This window comes from Sabethes cyaneus, chromosome 2 (genome assembly GCF_943734655.1).
Source record: "Sabethes cyaneus chromosome 2, idSabCyanKW18_F2, whole genome shotgun sequence".
In the NCBI taxonomy this organism is placed as follows: Eukaryota; Metazoa; Arthropoda; class Insecta; order Diptera; family Culicidae; genus Sabethes; species Sabethes cyaneus.
Window position 1 is genome coordinate 155,357,641 of NC_071354.1, and position 23,081 is coordinate 155,380,721.

The 23,081-nt window shown below is 41.8% G+C and overlaps 1 protein-coding gene across 1 annotated transcript; it reads right to left on the reverse strand.

The window, feature by feature from the left end:
* Positions 1 to 320: 320 nt before the first annotated feature.
* Positions 321 to 18,249, reverse strand: LOC128734949 (G-protein coupled receptor dmsr-1). Its single transcript, XM_053829366.1, has 6 exons — positions 17,845 to 18,249; positions 16,450 to 16,618; positions 16,043 to 16,169; positions 1,375 to 1,569; positions 1,014 to 1,262; positions 321 to 642 (listed from the first exon to the last, which is right to left on the reverse strand). Exons 1-6 carry the CDS (start codon positions 18,247 to 18,249, stop codon positions 321 to 323), a joined length of 1,467 nt encoding a protein of 488 aa, XP_053685341.1.
* Between the last annotated feature and the right edge of the window lie 4,832 nt (positions 18,250 to 23,081).

Below are 23,081 nucleotides of genomic sequence, written 5' to 3' on the forward strand. Positions count from 1 at the left end.
TTCTGTTCGCAACTTAGGAACACTTAAAGTTGTTTTTTTCTACACTTGCCACTTCCTTTACACAGTAAATCCCCATTTGCCATAACTCCAACCCAAGAAAAATCTTGGGGTTTTTGACATAAAATTTAAAATTGATCTTTCTCAACAGTCGCAATTTGAGTGTAACGGAAACACGAAGAACGAAAGAAATTCGTGAATCTTCTAATGCGCTGTGCTGCGTACAAATTGAGATTGAATGAGTGTACTAATGTGCGCTAGAATCTGTCGATCCGAGCGTTTCCTGTTTCTACCGAAAGCCTATCTACCGTCGTCGCATCCTATCATACACACGTGGTGGTTAATCCAGTCATTCTCGTAATCTCAACTCTATGGGTTGGAGCATTGCAAAAAACCGACTTAAAACTAGTGCGAAACTGTTTGGACATAAGTCCGTACAGTACGAAACCGATGGCGGCGTTGATCAGGGCTAGCAGATCCATCACCTCGCCGAACAGATCGTAGCATCGCTTGAAGAAGCACTTCTCCAGGATGCCACTCAGCAAACCCAGTATGCCCTGGGGAAATTCGGTGAATAGAAACAGCATCAGGACGGCCACCAGCAGGGTGGTGGTACGGTCCGCCCGGCGATCCGCTTTCGTCTGCCTGAAACCCGAAACAAATGAAACGAGCAATAATTAGGTACAAGTTTGATCAATAGATAAGTCAAGCAGTTTTTCGATGTCTAATTTTTAATTTAAACGGTATTAGATGAAATTAAAACAAAATTCTAAAAAGATCATTATATCCGATTTGGTATTCAGATATGAAAGTCTTGCATAATTTTGTTTAGTTTGAATAGAAATAAGCACAGACTTCCAACAGGGGTTTCCAAAAACTGCTTCAGCAGTTTACATAAGTTAGTTTTTCAAAAGCAGATCTTGACTTTTATCCCATTCAACACCTCTTCTCGTAGCTCGTGCCAATAGTTGTGCAATGAAAATCAATTAAATAACTCAACGTAAGAATTTTCTCACCTGCTTCCATTGCTAACGGCCGCCGCATTTCCCGTGGAGTTGGTCACAGCGTTGTTATTACTGGTGCCATGACTCGGTTCGGAAGCCGCGGTAATTGTACCATTTTTGCTGCTAAAATTCACTCCTTGTTTGAGCTTCTGCTTTCTTTTGCTTGCCTTCCACAGCACGCGGATCAGCACACAACTTATTATAGTTAGGATCGCACACGGCAGCAGCTTTATGATGACCGAGTGGATCCAGAAGTTATATCTGTAATGTGAACATAAAATAAAATTATGACACAATTAGAAAAATAAACTCAAATGAATCAAATACATAAAACATATTTCACAAGAACTAAAACTAGTATCCTGCTGCTTACCGATAAAGTGAGGTATTTTCATCTGCATCGAGATGATATAAAGTCACATGTGTATCATGCTCGAACACGTTCGTCTGTCGTATTGTGAAAACAAAATACGTGGGCATGCACAGGATTGGTGCTAGCATGTAGCAAAACAGAATTGCATAGCTATAATTGGTCTGGGCGTACAGGGCTAATGAACTGTGAGGACGTCTGCAAATAGAGAAAACGTAGTAACGATTAATTAAAAGGAAACGATGACTGCAGCAGCAGCACTGGTAAGCAAGGATTGCTCCCTGGGGACAAATTTCCTAGCAATGCATAAAATTGTTTTTCAAGTTCGAAAATACGGGATTCTCCCAGATTTGTAACACAAATGATAAAACAACCACGCGTTTCCTTTTTCATACAAAACGATGGAGGCGTTCATTAGAGTTTCTATCTTTTCACTGCTTTTTGAAACCCACTGATTTAATTTCTGATAAATAAGGTGAGCCATCAGTGATAGGAGAGAAGTTGATCTAGAAGCTACTGAACTTTAAACTAAGAGCCGCCGTTTTGTTTTTGAAAATTAAACTTTCCTGTTTATGGTTTATCCTCAAAAAATACTTTAGTTCCTTTCTATAACCTTTTTCTTCAAAAATTTGCTTAAGAGTGCTACGCATTGTGTTTTGTCCGTTGATGTTCGTATTGTGGAGCTCGTACATTGGCACAGAAGCTAGAAACGGTTAAAACTTTTTTATGTCTATGAACAGATAGATGATGGATCTCAGTTGGGATGAAAGGAACATTCCGAGGCCTTGTCTGTTTTGTTTACTATCAAAACCTCTCAGGGCCTAACTATTGCACCTACCGAGGCTTTAATCGACTTTCGGCCTTTCTTTATCACTCGGCTGTTGCTCGACTCTGACGTATAGTGATGATTCCATGTTTACCCCTTGTTATACACCGATGAAATATTCTCCGCATGGCTTGTTCTTTCTAGCATTATCTGTCACAGCTCATTTCGATTGACTGAATCATGCCCCGCCTTGAAGTTAACAAACAGATGATGAGTATGCAATTTGTACTTCCGGAACTTATCTAGTACCTGAAGCAGGGTAAACATCTCGCCGATGTAGGACGGTTTCCGCTAACGGTCTCAGTCTACACAACAATATACAGGAGAGCACCTTATAGACAGAATTGACTAATGTTATGCCTCGATAGTTTTTACACTCGAGCCGATGTCTTTTTTGAAAAATAGGCCAAATGAGGGCAAATGAAGCCATCCAACCACTCCTCCGGTATTTGTATGTTCCGGATTAAGTTAAAGAGAAATAGCCACTTTGCGACCTGAACCAAAATACATCATGTGAGACCGAAAATCACATCATTATAATTCTAAATCTAGATCAATGGAAGTCAAATCTGCTATTTAGAGTCGCGTTGGTCATGTTTGGACATTAGAAGAACATTAGGTATCTATGAACTTTCTTTTTGGGAAAAATAAATGCTTCATGTGAAAAATGAAAAATGGGATGAACTGAAAAATCTTGATCTTAGACTAAAAATATTGACTAAGCGAAGGCGAGTGCCGACGGAGAGCTGTGAGTTCGACTCTCACCTTCGCTTAGTCAATATTTTTAGGTTGGAGAATGGCTAGTAAATACATAATACAGACCCCATAGTGATCCTTGGCCTCCAGTCATTCCTATCTCTACCTTCTCGTGGTACCAGCAGGAATACGAGCAACCTAAGCGGAGATCGGATATCCAACGCCGGTAAAAACTTGTAACCACGCGCTAGCTCGCGGACACTCCTAGGGTCGTTTTATGCTGTCAGTTGGGGATGCACACTCAAATGCTTTTAGTAGGAACGTGGAACATGGAAAATGTAAAGCATGTTAGCACCGACGATGTTGCTATAACGCGGATTTATAGTTTGTCGCGTTGGTTCATATAGGGGAAACTGCTCACTATTGGACCACGGTCAACAAAGTAGACTTTCGAACGACGGAGACTGTCGATTCCCTTTTGAATCCGTTTACCGATACTAATTTAGCACATGCAATGGAAAAGGTTGTTTTATCTAGCAAAAGACCATCTTTCCTAAACTGTACATTTTTATTATCTACTCTAAAGGGCATAGCAATGATGAACAACTGTGTATTGGGGAAGAGGGTGGTACTTGCGGTTTAGCGACTTTTGGTTTTCGATGCACTACGATGACGATGACAGCGCTAGTAACTACGATGACGATGCGATGATAAATACTACGATGACGATGCGATGATAAATACTACGATGACGATGCGATGAGAAATACTACGATGACGATGCGATGAGAAATACTACGATGACGATTCGATGAGAAATACTACGATGCGATCCCAGCCCCCTGGGCAAGGACAGAGCCAACCGGTGGAAACCTGTACCGGGTCTGCGGCTCGTAAACGGTTCGATGGTTGAACTGTCGGCTGGGACGGTTTTCCGTCTGAGATGACTTACTGTATTAGCTGTCGATGTTGTCCGTGTTGCCGGTGAATGTGTCTCCGGCCGATCTCACACCAACGCCACCAGGTATAGATACTTCTTCCGGTGGGTCCACTAGCCGACGTTCGAGTCCTCGCCGCTAATATACAATGGCGGAATGCCAGGTATATACAATGGCGGACTGCCCGGGTATCGCAATGGCGGGTACACGTGTCCACTGCCTTTTGTGTCGCTGCGAACAAAGCCTGCCGGAAGAGAGTTCTCTGGGATTTGTCCAAAAACAAAGAAAAAGGCCCTACTGGACCTGTCGACTGCATTAGTACCACCATTTTGTTATGCAAGACCACCCCCCATTGTTTAAGTTAACTGTATTGCCCCCATATCGTATTTCTAATTTACCTTTTTCAGATGGCCGACGTTAATAAATTATTATATCCCCTTTTAAAAGGGTTCACTCTGCTACCTCCTCTGTTAATATCTAAAATTTAGAACACTTGATTACATATTTTCTTCACATTAATTATAAAAAACTCACTACCTTATCTACTAACCAAACTTTTCCTAATCTACTGTTATTAACTACTTTTCATTTGTCACTTTCTATTCTGACTTCTTATTAACTTTGACTTTCGACTATCCACTTTCTGTTTCTAACTTCTATCTGCCACTTTCAATTCCATGTGCCTCCGAAATTACGAGGACTTGATCACGCGCGCTTCTCTACGTTCAAGAGTCCCAGACGGAAAGAACCGTGCCGGCCGCGACGGGTACCTTATCAACCGGCCAACTCTTGAGCAGTAGCCGAAACGACCCGAATTCTGACATTTGTCTATTTTCCACTTTATAGCAAACCAATCGTTTCTGTAACGTCGTCGATGAATATTCCCTCCACCGAATTTATGGTAGGGAACAATTTAGACTCCGTTCACACTACTTGTAAGCATTTGAGTGGGGAAAGGGGAAATTGACAGTAAAACGATATAAACTTGTATTAGGAGTATGGAATGTATATTCTCTGAGTGACCACTGGCGGCACTCGTTTTCAAAATAGGGTAAATTGGCTCTGTGGTGGAGCCACAAATAATTAATAATGGAACTTCTGGTTACATTACCCCGTCATTCCCGTTAAAATTAATGCAATTAATTTTGAAGTGTGGAGGTAAATCATGTTGCCCATTTCCAATCACTCTTACTATGTTTTGCTCTAATCCCAAAACAGGTAGAATTTATCGAAGTGGCTGTTTTAAACCTTTGTTGCCCTAGTTTCTTTTCTCTCAGACCAAGAGAGTTCCCATATTAAAGATCTTATAGCAACTTTTTCCCTAAGCCATTGAGCATAACGGTAAATGTCATTTCTCTTCTCATTAATTCTGGTCAAGTCCAGTTGAGAAAACGTGTTATTTAATAAGTTAAAAAGGTTTTCAAGGAAGTCCCTTGACTATCCCGACGAATTAATTATTTTGTAGTGGTTTGACTTGTTTATATTGTGAAGATCTTCATTTTTTTTTTAATTTTAAATGTGCATTGAAATTCTGCTTTTCCCCTGTTCGCGAACAGATAATATTCAAACCAATTATTGCGTAGAACTGTAAACCATGTATCTTGTAAGGACCTCTATATAGCTTTGGCCACAGCTATCTGAGGGAAAATATTGATACCTCTGATTACGTCGTGTTCACTTATTGCTTATCTGGCTTTAGGTCGGCCGCCGAGAAGATCCCGATGGATTTCCCCGAGTCATCTGCCAACTCATATGAGCTGGTTCCTACCTGTGCCAGAACCGTACAGGGAAGGAACAACGGACCTAGTTTTGCGGAGTAATTATCCGGTGCCGAAGACAGGCGGAAATTTTTCTTTAGTACTTTTTGCCCTACTGCATATGTTGCAGCTTTCTTCTGACTACGTAAGTTATAATACTTTTTGTTTTTTTCATAACTTTTTCTTAAATTTTTGAAGACAATGTCAAAAATAAATTTGTCCACTTGCAATTTTCTCTCCAACCTTCTTTCCTCTGATACCTCATCACTTTCCTCCCCCTTGCCGTGTTCATCTCCTCTCTCTACAATGTCATGTCCGAAAAGCACCTTATAGGGACAAACCCCGGTGGCACTGTGAGGTGTATTGTTTATGACAAATTCAATTTCCGACACCCGTGTATCCCACATCTTCTGGTCATTCTTTACATAGGTTCTTATGCAAGTGTTTATGGTCCGATTTAGACGTTCCACAGGGTTAGATTGAGAGTGATGCCTGGAATTTGTCCAATGTTGGATTTTATATGTTTCCAACAAGGTTTTAAAATCTTTCGAGAGGAATGTAGTGGCGTTGTCGGTGATAATGTATTTTGGAGTAGAATATCTGCGAAACCAGTTTTGTTCTACAATTTGGCAAACCTGAGACGATGAAATTTTACGAACCGGGAATAACAGGCAAAATTTGGAAAATAAGTCCATCACAACGAATAAATGCGAATTTCCTCCTTTACTTCTAGGCAAGGACTGGATGAAATCCAGAGCAAGGATTTGGAAAGGCTTCGTCGTTATCCGTTGCAAACCCATTTCAGGTTGCTGTGAACGGTTAGCTGGCTTGCATTGTTTGCACACTGAACATTTACGCACGTGCGCCCGCACATCTTCTACTAGTTTCGGCCAATAATATTTCTTCTGGACTCTAGCTACGGTCTTTTCTATTCCTAGATGGAGTGCATTGTCGTGTTCTTCCATCAAAACTTGTGTACGCAAGTCGGCCGGAAGACACACTTTCCACCGGAAATGGTAATCTATCGTGTCTCCTGGCATTGAAACCAGTTTTTTGAGAACTCCTTGCTCGACTCTGAAGTCTTTGAACTTTTCAGGGTCAGCCTGGACGTTTTTTAATGTTTTGCTATACCAATCGGTTTTTGAATTGTGCACAGCCAGTACTTCAATCGACCGGGATAAGGCATCCGGTATCACATTGTCGATTCCCCGTCTGTGTTTAATTAACATATCGTAGCGCTGTAATTCTATACTCCATCGACAGAGCCGGGATGAAGTTCTCCAGCTGCTGCGAAGAATGTAGGTGAGAGCAGAGGCATCGGTGAAAACTGTGAATTGCGATCCCTCCACATAGCATCGGAATTTTTCAATAGAATTTAAGACGGCTAAGGCCTCTTTTTCAGTGGCACAATAACGTTGTTGAGCACCAGTCAGCTTATGGGAGTAATACGCGACCGGCTTATCCACACCCTCATACATCTGGGTTAGTACTCCGGCTATCGCGGTGTCACTTGCATCACAGTGGATGGCGAACGGCATAGTGAAATCTGGGTTTGTTAATATAGGAGCTGTTATAAGTGATTCTTTGATCCGCACAAAAGCGTTTTCTGCCTTAACATTCCACTTCACCCCAGTGGGTTTGTTTTTCAAAAGTTCTGTTAGAGCGTATACTTCCTGACTATACTGGGGAATGAATCGCCTATAATAGTTACACATTCCGAGAAAGCGGCGCAATGCTTTCAGAGTACGTGGCCGTTCAAAGTTCACGATGGCTTCTATCCGTTCGGGGTTGGGACGTAATCCCGTCTTAGTCAACAGATATCCCAAATAGGGGACTTCGGCGACACAAAACTTAGACTTGGCCAGGTTTATAGACAGGTTTGCTTCTTTAAGTCGCGTAGCCACTTCCTCCAACAAGCTTAAATGTTGCTCAAACGTATTACTTATGATAATAATATCGTCTAGATAAATAAAAACGTTCGGTTCCAGCTCTCCTGAACCCAGCACTCGATCCATTAGACGGGATAAAGTAGCTGGACTGTTTACTAGGCCGAAGGGCATACGCGTAAAATGGAATAATCCCCGGCCTAATACCGAAAACGCAGTATATTTCTTCGACCTGGGGTGCAGGGGAACTTGAAGAAAAGCTTTTGATAGATCGATTGTTGAGATAAAATTACAGGGACCTAAACGACTCAAAATTCGGTCCGCATGAGGTAACGGATAGGAATCCCGAATCGTTCGCTCATTTAATTTACGAGCATCCAAGCATAAACGCACTGTTAGGTCCGGTTTGTCGACCGGCACTAATCGTAGCGCCCAATCGCTGTATGATTTTTCGATAATTCCTGCTTCAAGCATATTATCGAGCTCCTGATTAATTTGTTCTTGTCGTTTTGGAGATACCGGAAATGGATTGATGCGTACTGGAGGCTTACTCTTAGCTTCATCGGTTAATTCTATTCGATGGACTATGCGCGAGGTAGTTTCTAATTTACCCTCTACTGCTATTTTAAATAGTAATTTTACCTTTTCAAGTTGACTAAGCTGATTCTCAGTTAGATTTTCATCTTCTGTGTGTGACTCTATTTCTTCAACCTGCTCTGTCTGAATAGAGGGGACGATTTGAAAAGATCTCCAAAAATCGGTGCCTAAAATTAGCCGACGCTTAAGATTTGGGGCTATCAACGTGGGTATGAGTTTAGTTTTGCCATTGAAGCACATCGGCAGATCAACATATCCCGAGGTTTCTAATTTTTGACCGCTAGCCGTGGTTAGTTGTACATTGCTAGGGTGAATTTTTAATTTACATTGTTGGACTAAATTCAATGCACCTGCGCCTAATATGCTGCGATGCGCGCCACTATCGAGTAAGCCGACTACCGGAATGTCGTAAACTGTAATTTTAGCGAATGGACGTTCGTCTTCACTAATATTTACCAGAAGTTCGTCTAAATTCGGGTCTAAAATGTTATTGTATTCTGAGGGACTAAATTGACGGTATCCACACTCTGAAAGATCTACCAGAGGGGGATTTATTTGAATGCTAGGAACAGCTTGCCCCTTCAAGCTGCCTCGTGTGCGTTTTTTGCGCACCAGGGACAAGCCTGTGTGTCTACCTCATGAAAACCACATGTATGGCAGTATTTGTGTTTGGGGCGACCACATTCCGATTGGTGATGGCCTTTCAAACGGCAGTTAAAACATACTCCATCTGTCGGAGGAACGTAGCTTTCTACTAAGGCCTCTATGCCACTTGGTTCGTTATTTCTATTAGCTTTATATATTCTTGGTGGACCACGTGGTTGTTTTCTCTCACTAGGTTCCTCATTACTTTTCATTGCTTTTGATCGATAAAAGTTTCTAGCTCTAAAAGCCTTATCTTCTCTAAAATATTTCTGATCGGTTTTGGAATTAGACTGGATTTCACTGACTTGGGCGCGATTTCTCGGCACAGTAGTTTCAGTTGAATTTGGTGTATACTTATACCAATAAGTGGCATCTAACTTTCGACCCAATTTTTTTAAATCTGCGAGATTATCGATTTTGGAAGCAATTGCATGTCCTTTATAGTCAGATCGAAGATTACGATAAACAATTTCGAACTTTTTGCTTTCGGTAATAGGTTTTGTTAGTGAATTAAAGATCTTCTGCGTGTCTGCCAGGAAGTCAGTGAACCGTTCTTTAGGGCCTTGCTTGCGCGCCCCTGCTCGTGTTTCGTTCACATGGTCATGATCAGGACTGAGGAATTCTCGTTTTAGTTCCCGGATTAATTCCTTCCAATTCGAGAAGTCCTCGTTTTCAATTCCTGTCATGTACCAGCTTTTCGCATTGTCTCTAAATAAATAAATGGCTGAGCGAAATAGCTCCTTATCCGGTACCTTCTCCGATCTCGCATAAAATTCTACTTCTTTGATAAATTTCATGAGCCCTTGTCCATTATCTTTTCCGTCGTATTTCAGGTTCCAATCGGAGACAGGTCGGTATCGTCGATGTGACCGTCGACGTGAATCGGACTGAGAATCTGACATTCGTCGAATTGCTAATGGACAAGCTTCCTCTGAACTTTGTTCAGAAACTGTCTCTGATGTTTCAAGTTGGGGAATTTGTTTCTTTCCCTTTTTTGATTGAAGCGAGAATTTACGAATTACCCGTTCGCTATTTTCATTGTTAATACATGCTTGAGCAGGCCAGCCAAATGGATATGTTGGCATCCCGTATGGATACCAGCCTGCCATTGGTGCTAACCACTTGCTCTGGTTCCGTTCACGTATCGATTTAAGTTTTCTACGTTTTGCTACTGCGGATCTAGGTAATTCCTCACTTTCTGCTTCATCTGAATCTGATCTAGAACTATTCCCCGAATTATTTTTATTTTTCCTTTTTCCTACTTTTGACGATGATGAAACACTGAGATTCGACAAAGTTTGTGTAATTTGTTGTACCATTTGGTCTCTAATTTCTTGAACAGGCGAGAACTGGGAGAAATAAGTATTCATCAGTTCTCGAGTCACACTTATTATTTTATCCAAATCCACTAAATCTGCCTCATGTTCCGCTATTTCTTGAACTCTTTTAGTTCTCATATAGTAGTGGACGAGACGAGTTTTCAAACTGTCCCGTACACCCTCAAATCGTGTTTTGCCTTCCAAATAATCTCTAACCGCTTCTAAATTTTGATCAATAATTTTGATTTCCTCGTCAACTGTGCGTCGACAAAGTTTAACATCACATTCTACCGTGGCTTTATTTTTTTCTTCCCTTATCCGTTCCCTAAGTCTCCGCTGTAACGCAGATCTACTATCGGTCCGATCGAATTGGACCGCTCGTATTTCAAGTTCGTGCTCTATCTCTTGTCTTTCTAAATGATGGACTAAGAGATTTTTATAAACAAGCTGAAATTCAGTATCCATTTTACTAATTGTCGCTTCTGTTACCCAAGTTAAATTATTTTGCACTCAGATTACAGCCAGATCAACGTCTGCTCCCTCAACAGACTCACTCTGCTATCCAACCGTACTGACCCTTCTTAGTTTTGGTTCCTACAAACCAAACTCCAGGATAGTTTTAAAATTGGCTGGGTAATCCTAGGGATATGCTAAATAATTCCAACACGTGTACTAGAAGGAACAAATTGTGAACAATTGCCAAAAAATAATTCGTTTGGAGAACGATTGGAATTAAACAGGAAACTGTTTTACCTCCCTACTCCCGGGGAAAATAAGAAATATTGTAACTGACGAAAGTACTTTTATATTGGGCGCCAATTGTAACCACGCGCTAGCTCGCGGACACTCCTAGGGTCGTTTTATGCTGTCAGTTGGGGATGCACACTCAAATGCTTTTAGTAGGAACGTGGAACATGGAAAATGTAAAGCATGTTAGCACCGACGATGTTGCTATAACGCGGATTTATAGTTTGTCGCGTTGGTTCATATAGGGGAAACTGCTCACTATTGGACCACGGTCAACAAAGTAGACTTTCGAACGACGGAGACTGTCGATTCCCTTTTGAATCCGTTTACCGATACTAATTTAGCACATGCAATGGAAAAGGTTGTTTTATCTAGCAAAAGACCATCTTTCCTAAACTGTACATTTTTATTATCTACTCTAAAGGGCATAGCAATGATGAACAACTGTGTATTGGGGAAGAGGGTGGTACTTGCGGTTTAGCGACTTTTGGTTTTCGATGCACTACGATGACGATGACAGCGCTAGTAACTACGATGACGATGCGATGATAAATACTACGATGACGATGCGATGATAAATACTACGATGACGATGCGATGAGAAATACTACGATGACGATGCGATGAGAAATACTACGATGACGATTCGATGAGAAATACTACGATGCGATCCCAGCCCCCTGGGCAAGGACAGAGCCAACCGGTGGAAACCTGTACCGGGTCTGCGGCTCGTAAACGGTTCGATGGTTGAACTGTCGGCTGGGACGGTTTTCCGTCTGAGATGACTTACTGTATTAGCTGTCGATGTTGTCCGTGTTGCCGGTGAATGTGTCTCCGGCCGATCTCACACCAACGCCACCAGGTATAGATACTTCTTCCGGTGGGTCCACTAGCCGACGTTCGAGTCCTCGCCGCTAATATACAATGGCGGAATGCCAGGTATATACAATGGCGGACTGCCCGGGTATCGCAATGGCGGGTACACGTGTCCACTGCCTTTTGTGTCGCTGCGAACAAAGCCTGCCGGAAGAGAGTTCTCTGGGATTTGTCCAAAAACAAAGAAAAAGGCCCTACTGGACCTGTCGACTGCATTAGTACCACCATTTTGTTATGCAAGACCACCCCCCATTGTTTAAGTTAACTGTATTGCCCCCATATCGTATTTCTAATTTACCTTTTTCAGATGGCCGACGTTAATAAATTATTATATCCCCTTTTAAAAGGGTTCACTCTGCTACCTCCTCTGTTAATATCTAAAATTTAGAACACTTGATTACATATTTTCTTCACATTAATTATAAAAAACTCACTACCTTATCTACTAACCAAACTTTTCCTAATCTACTGTTATTAACTACTTTTCATTTGTCACTTTCTATTCTGACTTCTTATTAACTTTGACTTTCGACTATCCACTTTCTGTTTCTAACTTCTATCTGCCACTTTCAATTCCATGTGCCTCCGAAATTACGAGGACTTGATCACGCGCGCTTCTCTACGTTCAAGAGTCCCAGACGGAAAGAACCGTGCCGGCCGCGACGGGTACCTTATCAACCGGCCAACTCTTGAGCAGTAGCCGAAACGACCCGAATTCTGACATTTGTCTATTTTCCACTTTATAGCAAACCAATCGTTTCTGTAACGTCGTCGATGAATATTCCCTCCACCGAATTTATGGTAGGGAACAATTTAGACTCCGTTCACACTACTTGTAAGCATTTGAGTGGGGAAAGGGGAAATTGACAGTAAAACGATATAAACTTGTATTAGGAGTATGGAATGTATATTCTCTGAGTGACCACTGGCGGCACTCGTTTTCAAAATAGGGTAAATTGGCTCTGTGGTGGAGCCACAAATAATTAATAATGGAACTTCTGGTTACAAACTAGAATCGTATATCCACAATGAAGGAGACACTGTGTTGTTTCGGTACTATGAGATGGCAGCGTCATCACGAGATTCGATAGCGTGGCCCTAGTAAGACGACCTACCTTAACCCACCTTACTACAAACATTCAAGCTAATACGGACCGGGATATTCGACGTCGACTTAGGCAACGAAACAAGGACGACGAATCGATACTTTTTACTTGGAACAGGTCGGGTGCTGCTCGAACAGCTTGAACCCCGTAAGCTAAGGTATTTGAGCTCACGAACATTCACTGGTTGTGATTTTCCAGCTAAATATCTTCAACTAGTCTAGCAATTAAACTAGTACGTTTGGAATTCGCTTAAAACTTTTTTTGTTCAATTTTGGCAAAATGTGGGCTCTGGACTAAAACGTTTATTGAGCGTTTTCTTACATCTTTGGATGCGTTTTAAGAAGCTTTTATAATTTGGTTATTTACTATAATTATAATTATATCTAAAATTGGTGATCGTGGGCCCAGAAACAGTCAAAAGTCAGCGGGCGGCGGAATGCTTGTTGCGGTGAACAAAAAACTGAAATCAAAAGTGATTGAAAATGATCAATGGAGCAGTATTGAGCAGGTGTGGGTGTGTATCGAACTCGCAAACAGCAAACTTTTTGTGTGTGGAATTTACATTCCGCCTGATCGAGTACGCGATGACGCTCTAATCGATGTTCACTCCCAGTCGGTTATGTCAGTTATCGATGTGGCTACCGCAACCGACGAGCTAATTGTTATCGGGGATTTCAACCTTCCAGGACTACTGTGGCAACCATCCAGCAATGGTTTTCTCTATCCGGATCCCGGTCACTCTACTGTACACCTCGGAGCTTTACGGCTTCTTGACTGTTATAGCTCTGCCACAATGCGACAAATCAACCACGTGACCAACGAGAACAATCGTAGTCTGGATCTCTGCTTCGTCAGCGTACAGGATGTTGCCCCAGTGATTTTGCTCGCTCCGTCGCCTCTGGTTAAGCTAGTAAGACACCACCCTCCACTCATCCTAGCCCTCCAGGACCATCATTCTGATCATATCAAAATCATCCCGCCTGTTTCGTACGACTTTCGAAATGCTGATCACCAAAGCATTGCCGAATTCTTTGCAACTATCGACTGGATTGGTGTTCTCGACGGAAACGATGCCGACAACGCAGCATTGACTCTTTCTCATATAATTGGGCACGCAATCGATCGTCATGTACCTAAGATAGTACATTCGCCAAACAGTAAACCTTGGTTGACCCGCGAGCTTCGTATTCTGAAGACGGAAAAAAGGGCTGCGCTTAGGACATACTCCAAGTTCCGCACCCTTTCGCTGCGTGAGCATTACATCAGATTGAACGCTGTATACAAACGAACCATTCGGGATTGCTATAGACGACACCTACACAGAATTCAGCGTAATCTGAAGTTGAAACCGAAAACTTTCTGAAAGTATGTTAGCGATCAGCGTAAAGAATCGGGCCTTCCCTCAACCATGACCCTGAATGGTGAAGTCGCTTCGCATCCTCAGTATATCAGTCAACTATTTGCTGATAAATTCGGGCGAACGTTTTGCGATGAAGTGATCCCAGACGACCAAGTTACTCAGGCTGCCAACAATGTTGCGCTAATGACTGCGAATACGCTGGGTACTCTTAATATCGACGAAACAATGATCTCTAGAGCCGCCTCAATGTTAAAATCTTCGACTAAAGCCGGCCCAGATGGCATACCGTCTGAGTTTTTAAAAAAGCACATCGCTGGCCTACTTATCCCTCTTCAGCTGGTGTTTAGCCTGTCCGTCTCAAGCGGGGTATTTCCGTCCGTATGGAAAACTGCCCATATGTTTCCTGTTCATAAAAAAGGAGGTCGGAAAGACATCAATAACTACCGAGGAATCTCATCATTATGTGCCATTTCGAAGTTATTCTAGCTTGTAATCATGACTCCGCTGCTGTCACACTGCAAACAATACCTAAGTGATGATCAACATGGATTCATCGCCGGCAGATCAACCACTACAAATCTCATGTGTCTCACATCATATATTGCGGAAAGCTTAGCGGACCGTGTCCGTGTTCAAACGGAAGTCATCTATACTGATTTATCTGCGGCGTTCGACAAAATCAATCATGCTATTGCAATTGCCAAATTGGAAAGACTCGGTATCAGCGGAAGTGTGCTGCGTTGGTTTAATTCCTATCTCGTAGGTCGTAAACTGATTGTGACGGTTGAAGGTTTTCAATCTAATGCAGTTTCGGCTTCGTCTGGAATCCCACAAGGCAGTCATTTGGGACCGTTAATCTTCCTGCTATATATTAATGATGTCAACCACGTTCTTGAAGGCCCTCGTTTATCCTACGCCGATGATCTGAAGATTTACTTGAGAATTCGCTCCAATGTCGATGCAATCCGTCTTCAACGAGAGCTTGACACCTTTATGGATTGGTGTAACTTGAACTGCATGCACGTGAATCCTGAAAAATGCTCCATTATTTCTTTCGCCCGACTCCGTCAACCAGTGATTTTCAACTACAAGCTCGTTGGTACTGAAATCCAACGTGTCGACCAAGTGAAAGATCTCGGCATTATCTTGGACAGTCAGTTATCGTTTAGACGACACATTTCCTACATTGTGGACAAAGCATCCAGAACTCTAGGATTCGTCTTCCGCGTCGCTAAAGGCTTCACCAACGTGTATTGTCTTAAGGCATTATACTGCTCACTCATCCGTTCGACTCTCGAATACGGTTCCATCGTCTGGCATCCGTATTACCAAAACGGAGTTGCTAGGATTGAGTCGATTCAACGCCGCTTCTTACGTTTTGTGCTCCGTCATCTACCTTGGTGAGATCCGTTCCGATTGCCGAGTTACGAGAGACGATGCCGGTTGATCCATTTGGAGACACTTCAGGCGCGAAGGAACGTCGCGAGAGCTTTGTTTGCTGCTGATATGTTGCAGGGAAGAATCGATTGTCCTGCCATTTTAGGTACGATTAATCTGAATGTACGTTCCAGGGCACTGCGGAATGACGCAATGCTGCGACTACCATTTCAACGAACCAACTATGGACAAAACAGTGCTATGACCGGAGTACAGCGAGTCTTCAATAGAGTTGCCGCTGACTTTGATTTTAATCTGTCACGTGAAACTATCCGCCGAAACTTTTCTGTATTGTTCTCTACCAATGACGTTTAAGAAAATCTGTGTATATTTGTAATTGTTTGACTGTGTAATTAGTAATAGTATAAGAAACCATCATTAGGACAATTGTAGTCTGTTGATGTTGAATAAATAAATGAATAAATGGACACAATTCAACTTAAGACAAACGTTATAGAAATTATTGTGCAGAACAACTTACTTAATCGCAATGTACCTCCAAACAGCGAGTGTTACCGTGAGTAATATCGAAATTGTGTGCAAAATTTGTGTAAAATGCATATGAAACATTAGATACACAGCCCACGAATAAGGGTAATCTCGGCGATCTGAAAAAAATCAATAAAAGTGGAAAATGATGACTACAGGTAACTTTATATTGCAATGAAAAATATAGGTTCAGTTCAAAAAGGCACATCGATAGTGTGGAATGAAACATGAACTTGTATTATCAAGAACCTTTAGGCACACATTTATATAAAACTACATTTACCGCGAATGCTTGAAATTAGAGCAGCTCCACGTTTCATCAGTCCATACTATAATATGCCAATGCATGATTGTTTTTATCTAGAATCAAAACGTAACGTAATCGTAACACATCCTTACCTGGCAGTATCGAATACATATAAAATGCAAACGGAATGTACTCGATCATAACGAACATATCGGTTACAGAGAGCCACTTCAGAATTCGATTGATTGGGATTTTGCTCATTTCTTTCCGCGTTAACACGATTATATTTAGAATGTTGGCGATTGTTCCAAAAACGCATATCTGGAAATGGTGTAAACAAAAAGCCAATTGATTTTCGGACATTATTTCTAAGAAATTACACTAGCAAACATAAAAATAGGACAGTTACAGTTACACTCTATGGATTGCGCTTAGAATCTTTCTTTATAGCCCTAACCGGAATTCGAATCCAAAGTCATTACTGTACGAGCTAAGCGATTATTGCAAGACTCAAAATACACGTTTTTTCAGAAGATTGCAAATCTCTAGGACCTTTCCTTACAAAGTTATCGCTTTTGGCTCGTGACGTTAAGAAAAAATAATGCTTAAATAAGCGATAACTTTTTAAGGAAACCATCTGCAAAAACATGTGTTTTGAGTCTTTCGATAATCGCCTAGAACAATATATTCTTGTTAAATGCAACCAACATACGCTAAGTATGAAAAAAATATTTTTAAAGAGCTTCCAAAGAAAATGCTCTATAGCTCTGCACTCGATAGAGATAAAAATGCTATTTCTTTAGCAAAGTTGTTTGCTAAACAAGCGGAACCCACACAAGTTTATAGTACTTGACTTAAGCTTTAAGATGAAGTGCTGATTTGATGAGTCCGCTTGCCCCATTTTACCCCATGGGCTCGTGAAGCTATGGAAACTTAAAGCTTGAATATGCAATAACTTAGTAAGTAAAGGTCCAACAGATTTACAGTCTTCTGCAAAAACGTGTATTTTGAGTGCCTCAATAACTTTCTAGAACATTGTATTCTTGTGAAATGCAACTAAGAAAAGCTATGTATGAAAAACCAATTTTTAAAGTTTTAAAGAATATGCCCTATAGTTCAGCACTCGATAAAGATAGAAATTTTATTTCTCTAGGAAAGTTTCTTGTTTTTATATTGTTTACAACTTTGCCAAGGAAGCTATGTCTATATTTCGTAACACACAAAAGTTATTTTTTTATTTTCAATTAGTAAGCGATGACTAACTTTTGACAGCTTTAGATTAAGGGGGATATTCATACGAACAAAAGTGCTGAAAGTCATAAACGATAAAATGAAAACAAAACACACTACGAAAAAAGTTTCACTTTTCGCCCTTTTGGACTACAGTGCAGTCCCTTCGCAGATTGGTAAAACTACTGTCATGAAAAATTAATTAAATTTCTTTTAAATATTGTACGAGCCCACTTCTTATGATTTTTTGCATTTTTAAGATCTAACAGAATAACCAAATGACCTTCCAATAGCACATACAGTAAAAATATACTCACCACCAGCGTAATATAACCGTGCATAGATTTATATTCCATCATCACATCCCGAACTGGCCCTTTGCAGTAGTCGCTGCAGTTTGCATGCTCCCCGTAATCGCCGTCCCAATCGTTGTCGCCGCCGTCGCTGGCAACGGTTCGATTGAGCTTATTCAGCGATTGGAAAAGTTTCTCCAGAAAGTCGTTTACGTATTCGTGCGTAATATTGTGGTCGGAAATATTCTGAAACTCGAACGCATGCTGATACAGTTTCCCTGAGCCGTTCATCGCGCTGGTCAGATTGGAGTCCAGTATTGTAAAAAACCGCCGCCGAAACTCGGTTGCGTTGAGGATCAGAGTGGTGGCGGTATCGTTGTGGTAGATGTGATGAAACCATTCTAGCACTCGCTCTTCAGTGCTTAACATTTTTTTTCTTTCTCGATTTTTTCGCTAGCACATCTCTACTCGCGGTCCGTGCTTCCTTAGAATCCATTTCGCATGGTGCGTTGTAGCAATTTCTAGGGATGAAAAAGCAAATAGCAGAAAAAACTCAATTAGGGAATTGAAAATAATGCATAAATTTGCTTCTAGTTCGTATATGAATATCTAGTGGTATCGTATCTCTATCTTTCTTGTAGGATAAGGTTTAAATATTTTGATATTCATATCAATAGAGTTTTACTTTCTTCACACTGGTAATGGTAAGGCGCAGCAAAAATGTGTTACCTTATGCTTAGTGTCCATTCAAACTAACCTGAAAGCGAACAAGCCTCAATAGTGCATTATTCTTTAAGCATTTGATCTTTTTACAAGCACATCGCACAGCCAACTATTAATATTTGGGCTTAGGACAGCTATGTAACGGTGGAGAAAGCCGACCTCAAACCGACGTGATGGAATGCATATCCCGAAAAGCGAGCAGGTGTGGATGCGAAAAAGCAATTCAAATTCAAACATTCTGCCCGCGAAGGAGACGCTAGACTGCTTACAAGCTACCGGTGTATCCCAGTACTGGCCGATCCTTTGGGTACATTCATAAATCACAAAGCTGATTTTAATGATTTTTAATACACCCGCCCCTTTGCCTAAGAAACGTTTTTGACTAAGAGCAGCTTATTCAGCTGTTGCAAATCCCGCTGAATAGGCGCTTGTTAAGCATACAACAAAAATGTACGAAACGCTTTTCGAGACAATTTTTTTACCCGAAAAAATTGGATAGAAATTTGTTAAAAGTCATTACTCATCGATTTTTTTACAATTGCAACCGTTTTATGTTCACAAAGCCTGGCAAGAGCTGTCGCAAATCTTTTGCACCCCGCAGAAAGACATATTTCTACGTCAGTGATGGCCAAAGTGCGGACTAATTTGAGGGATGGAAGGGTAATGAGTGAATTTTTTTTAAAAGGGCTAATGAGAATGGTTTTTTCTGCCGCATATTTTACCTCTGGTTATCGTTGTGCTCCAGCCTGAGATAATCGGCTGTCAATACAGTATTTTATCAGACCAGCATGAGGTTCTCCCAAAACGTTCAATCTCTTGTTAATCTTGTTGATTTCGTCTCATTGTGCCTACGTAACATGAATGAAGGAGTGCAAATTGATGCAGTGTACACGGAGCTGAGAACAACTTTTGATCGGGTGGCTCACGGTTTTCTCCGCTCCGTTCTGCAAGTGCTTACATTCGTACCTAACACACCATAGACTGGGTGTGCAGGTCCGAACTTTCCAATTTATTCTGCAACATCTCTAACGTACTGCAGGAAAGCAACCTAGGACCATTGCTATTTTCTTTTTTTTTATAAATTAACTGTCGAATGAACTCCGACTGGTAAAGCGCTGAATAATGTATGCCGTCGGTGCCTTGCGCACCTGTAAGCATAAAATATACCATTCTGTGGTTTACAGCCTCTTGTTCGGCAACTCCTATCCCAGCTCCTCGTGGTACCAGCCGGGATACGAGTAGCCTTAGTGGAAATCGGGTGACCAACCCGGTGGAAGCAAAGGTCGTATGCTGACAGGGAAGTAGGGCTCTTTCGAGCTTCGTTGGTCCTCCAGCGAAATACTTGGTACTGCAGGCTTTGCAAGCCTTCACCGCGAAAAACTGTTCAGCATTTTACTTACTTACTTATGTGTCCATGTCCACCGGTCCGGCAAAACAAAGGGATGGACTCAGAGATCCCAGTTACCCGCCATAACTTTTAGCTGCCGCCAGGACAGGTTTACATCTACAGCCCGGATGTCGTTGGCTAAGCTGCGTCGCCATGAACCTTTGGCTCTGCCTCTTCTACGCTGTCCTTGCGGATTTTACTTCTCTGCAAATCTCGTTTGCTCCTTTCCTCAAGGTGTGGCCGATCCACTTCCACCTACGTTCACGAATTTCTATCTAATGAATCTGACGAATTGGATATCCAGTTATCAGGACACAAAGCACAAATGATACGTCGCAGGCACCGGTTAATAAATCTGCAGTTTTTGCGTTGTCTCCGCTGAGGCGCACCACGTTTCGCAGGCATACAGCAGTATAGATTTAACGTTTGAATTGAAAATTCGGGTTTTACTATGTGTGAGGTATTCGATATTCATACACCTCTTTGATTGATTATACTCGAAGTTCTACCCCTCTTAGTAGCAGTGCTGAAAAGGTTTATAGACTTGTCGTAGCGTTATCCTGCGTTGGCGCCAAGTAACGGCGGCTGCCATCACTGTTGCCACGTCACCAACGTCAGCCATTGCAAAGTGAACGGTTATAGAGGTAAGTTGTGCTCGTCTAGAGCGCTGGCTAATTATTCTCCCTGTGTCGGATGATTCCTCTTCAGTAAGCGGATTTTACACTATGTAGAGTGATCTGGTTTGAGCGTCAAATGTTTCGCAGACCGGCAAATGCACCCCTGGCCTTCCTGATCCGCGTGGCACAATCAGTCTTGGTACCAGCATCGGGCATTGTCTGGCTACCAAAGCGTCTACCTGCTCAACTTGTACTGAGCCCCGATGAGATGGACTAGCGAATCTGGAACTCCTCTATGTCTATGTGCGCCCCAGGTTCGTTTTTGTGGTTTCGAACGCCTTTTTGAAGTTAACGAACACCAGCGAAGAGAGTGAAGAGAGCCCTGGCATTCGTTGATCTGCTCCAATATAATGTGGAGCGTTGTGATATGGTCTACACTTGATCGGCCACCATGGAATCCAGTTTGCTACCACCGGGGAGTAGCGTCAATCTTCTCCTGGACCGGTTGAGAATTACCTTACAGAGAACTTTGAGAGTAATACAGAGCCACTTGATGTCACGCCAGTTACCGCATTCAGTTGGGTCTCCTTTTTAGGGACGTTGACCAATATGCCCTGCATCTAGTCCACCGTAACAGTTGCGTTTTCCCATATATTGTTGAAAAGCTGATGCATCATCGGGCCGACAAAGATGGATTAGCTTTAAGCATCTCGGCTGAAATACAGTCCCTGGCGCTCGATTGGATTTCATACATTCATCATTCATGTGTAATATGATATTTACTCTATATTCACCAGTGCGGTGTCACCTGTAGCGTGTACTACCAGTGTAAAGTAACAAGGTGCCACGGATCGGTCAGTAAAAAGGTAGTAAGTGTGAGAAGCTGAGATTACGCTGGTGACTGGTAGTCCGGGTTATCATACAAGTGAGCACTTTAGTGCTCTCCGACCCTCCGACGTATTGAAGAGCCGCAAGTTCGACGTCGTTGCGCTGCAGGAGGTGTGCTGGAAGAGCACAACGGTACGTTCGCTCAGAGATGAAAATGTACACTCAAAAAAATCAACACGTCGCATCCACGTGAAAAATCATGTAAAATTCTGTACAGCAACTTACGTGAACTTCATGTACTAGTTAATGGGAAAATTGATAAAATTTACCGGAATTGCACGTAAACTGGTTAGAATGAGTGCGAGTTACCAACAATTCACGTGAATGTTACATGAAAAGTGTGATGGATGAGAATAGAGGTTTTCCGTCAGATCATACCCCTCCTTTTCTTATTTTTTCTCAAAAGTACTCCCAATACGAGTGACAATGGTGCAAAAATATATTTTTTTCGTTGACTCTAGAATTTACTACGATTTTTTAAACAATGCAAATTGCAAGAATGTTGAGTTTCTTTTCACCAAATCACGAATGTTGAGTTTTAAAAAATTCGTTTCGGCTGCACTGTTTATCAAAATTTTCAGATTTTCTGGCAGCATTGCATAACAGTTTTTGACATATGTGTATCAGCGGTAGAGTGAAAAGGATAAAACGAATGAAAAGCTAATGATTACCTTCTTTTTCATTTCGTTTGTTGCTTGCCACAAGAGTAAAGAGTGGCACAAATGGTTTCGAAGTGGTGAAAATAGAGGACACTGGTACAAAAAGGCATGTAAGACATCCGAGAAGTGACCGGTTGAAATATACGTATTTTAGTTTTTCATTTTTACAGTAGTTAGAGGCTTTAATAAAGAAAGTTTTATATGGGTATCATTTCTAAGAGTCAAAATCGAACATTTAGTGAAAAAAAAATTTTTGACGGAAAACCTCTATTACCTATGTTTTCACGTAAACTTGACGTGCTGATTTTTTTGAGCGCAGCATCTACCAGAGCAGCGGCAACACACACGAGGTGGGTACAGCTTTCGTAGTGATGGGCGAGATGCGGAAACGGATGATTGGATAGTACTCAATCAGTCCTCGAATATGCAGTTTGAGAATCCGGCCGGTTTTTCAATATAAGCATCATCACGCGCTGTGGAAGAGTGAATACGACCGCTACCCAAAACATGACATCAAAATCGTCATCGAAGATTTTAATGCTCAGATCGGCCAGGAAGAGAAACACAAACCGGTGATTAGAGGGTTTAGCGCACACCAGCTGACACATGAAATGGGCCTAAGACTTATCGACTTTGCTGCCTCCAAGAACATGGCCGTACGTAATACTGGTAATACCTTCTTCTTCCTCAAACTTCTACACAAGTACACATGGAGGTCCCCAAAACAAACAGTCTCGCAGATCGACCACGTTTTGATCGACTGTCGGCACTTCTCAGAGATTATCGACGTGGGATCCTATCGGAACGCCCAAAACTCTCCGTTGTGAATAACATTTGATACCGACGCCAGCACCGGTCAGATCTTGCGCGGCTGAAGTAACTAGACGTCATCACAAACTATGCCCACTCACTCGAAGCTGCGCTACCAGAAGAGGACGAGCTGGACAAAATCCCTCTCAAGGACTGTTGTAACACCATCAAAACAGC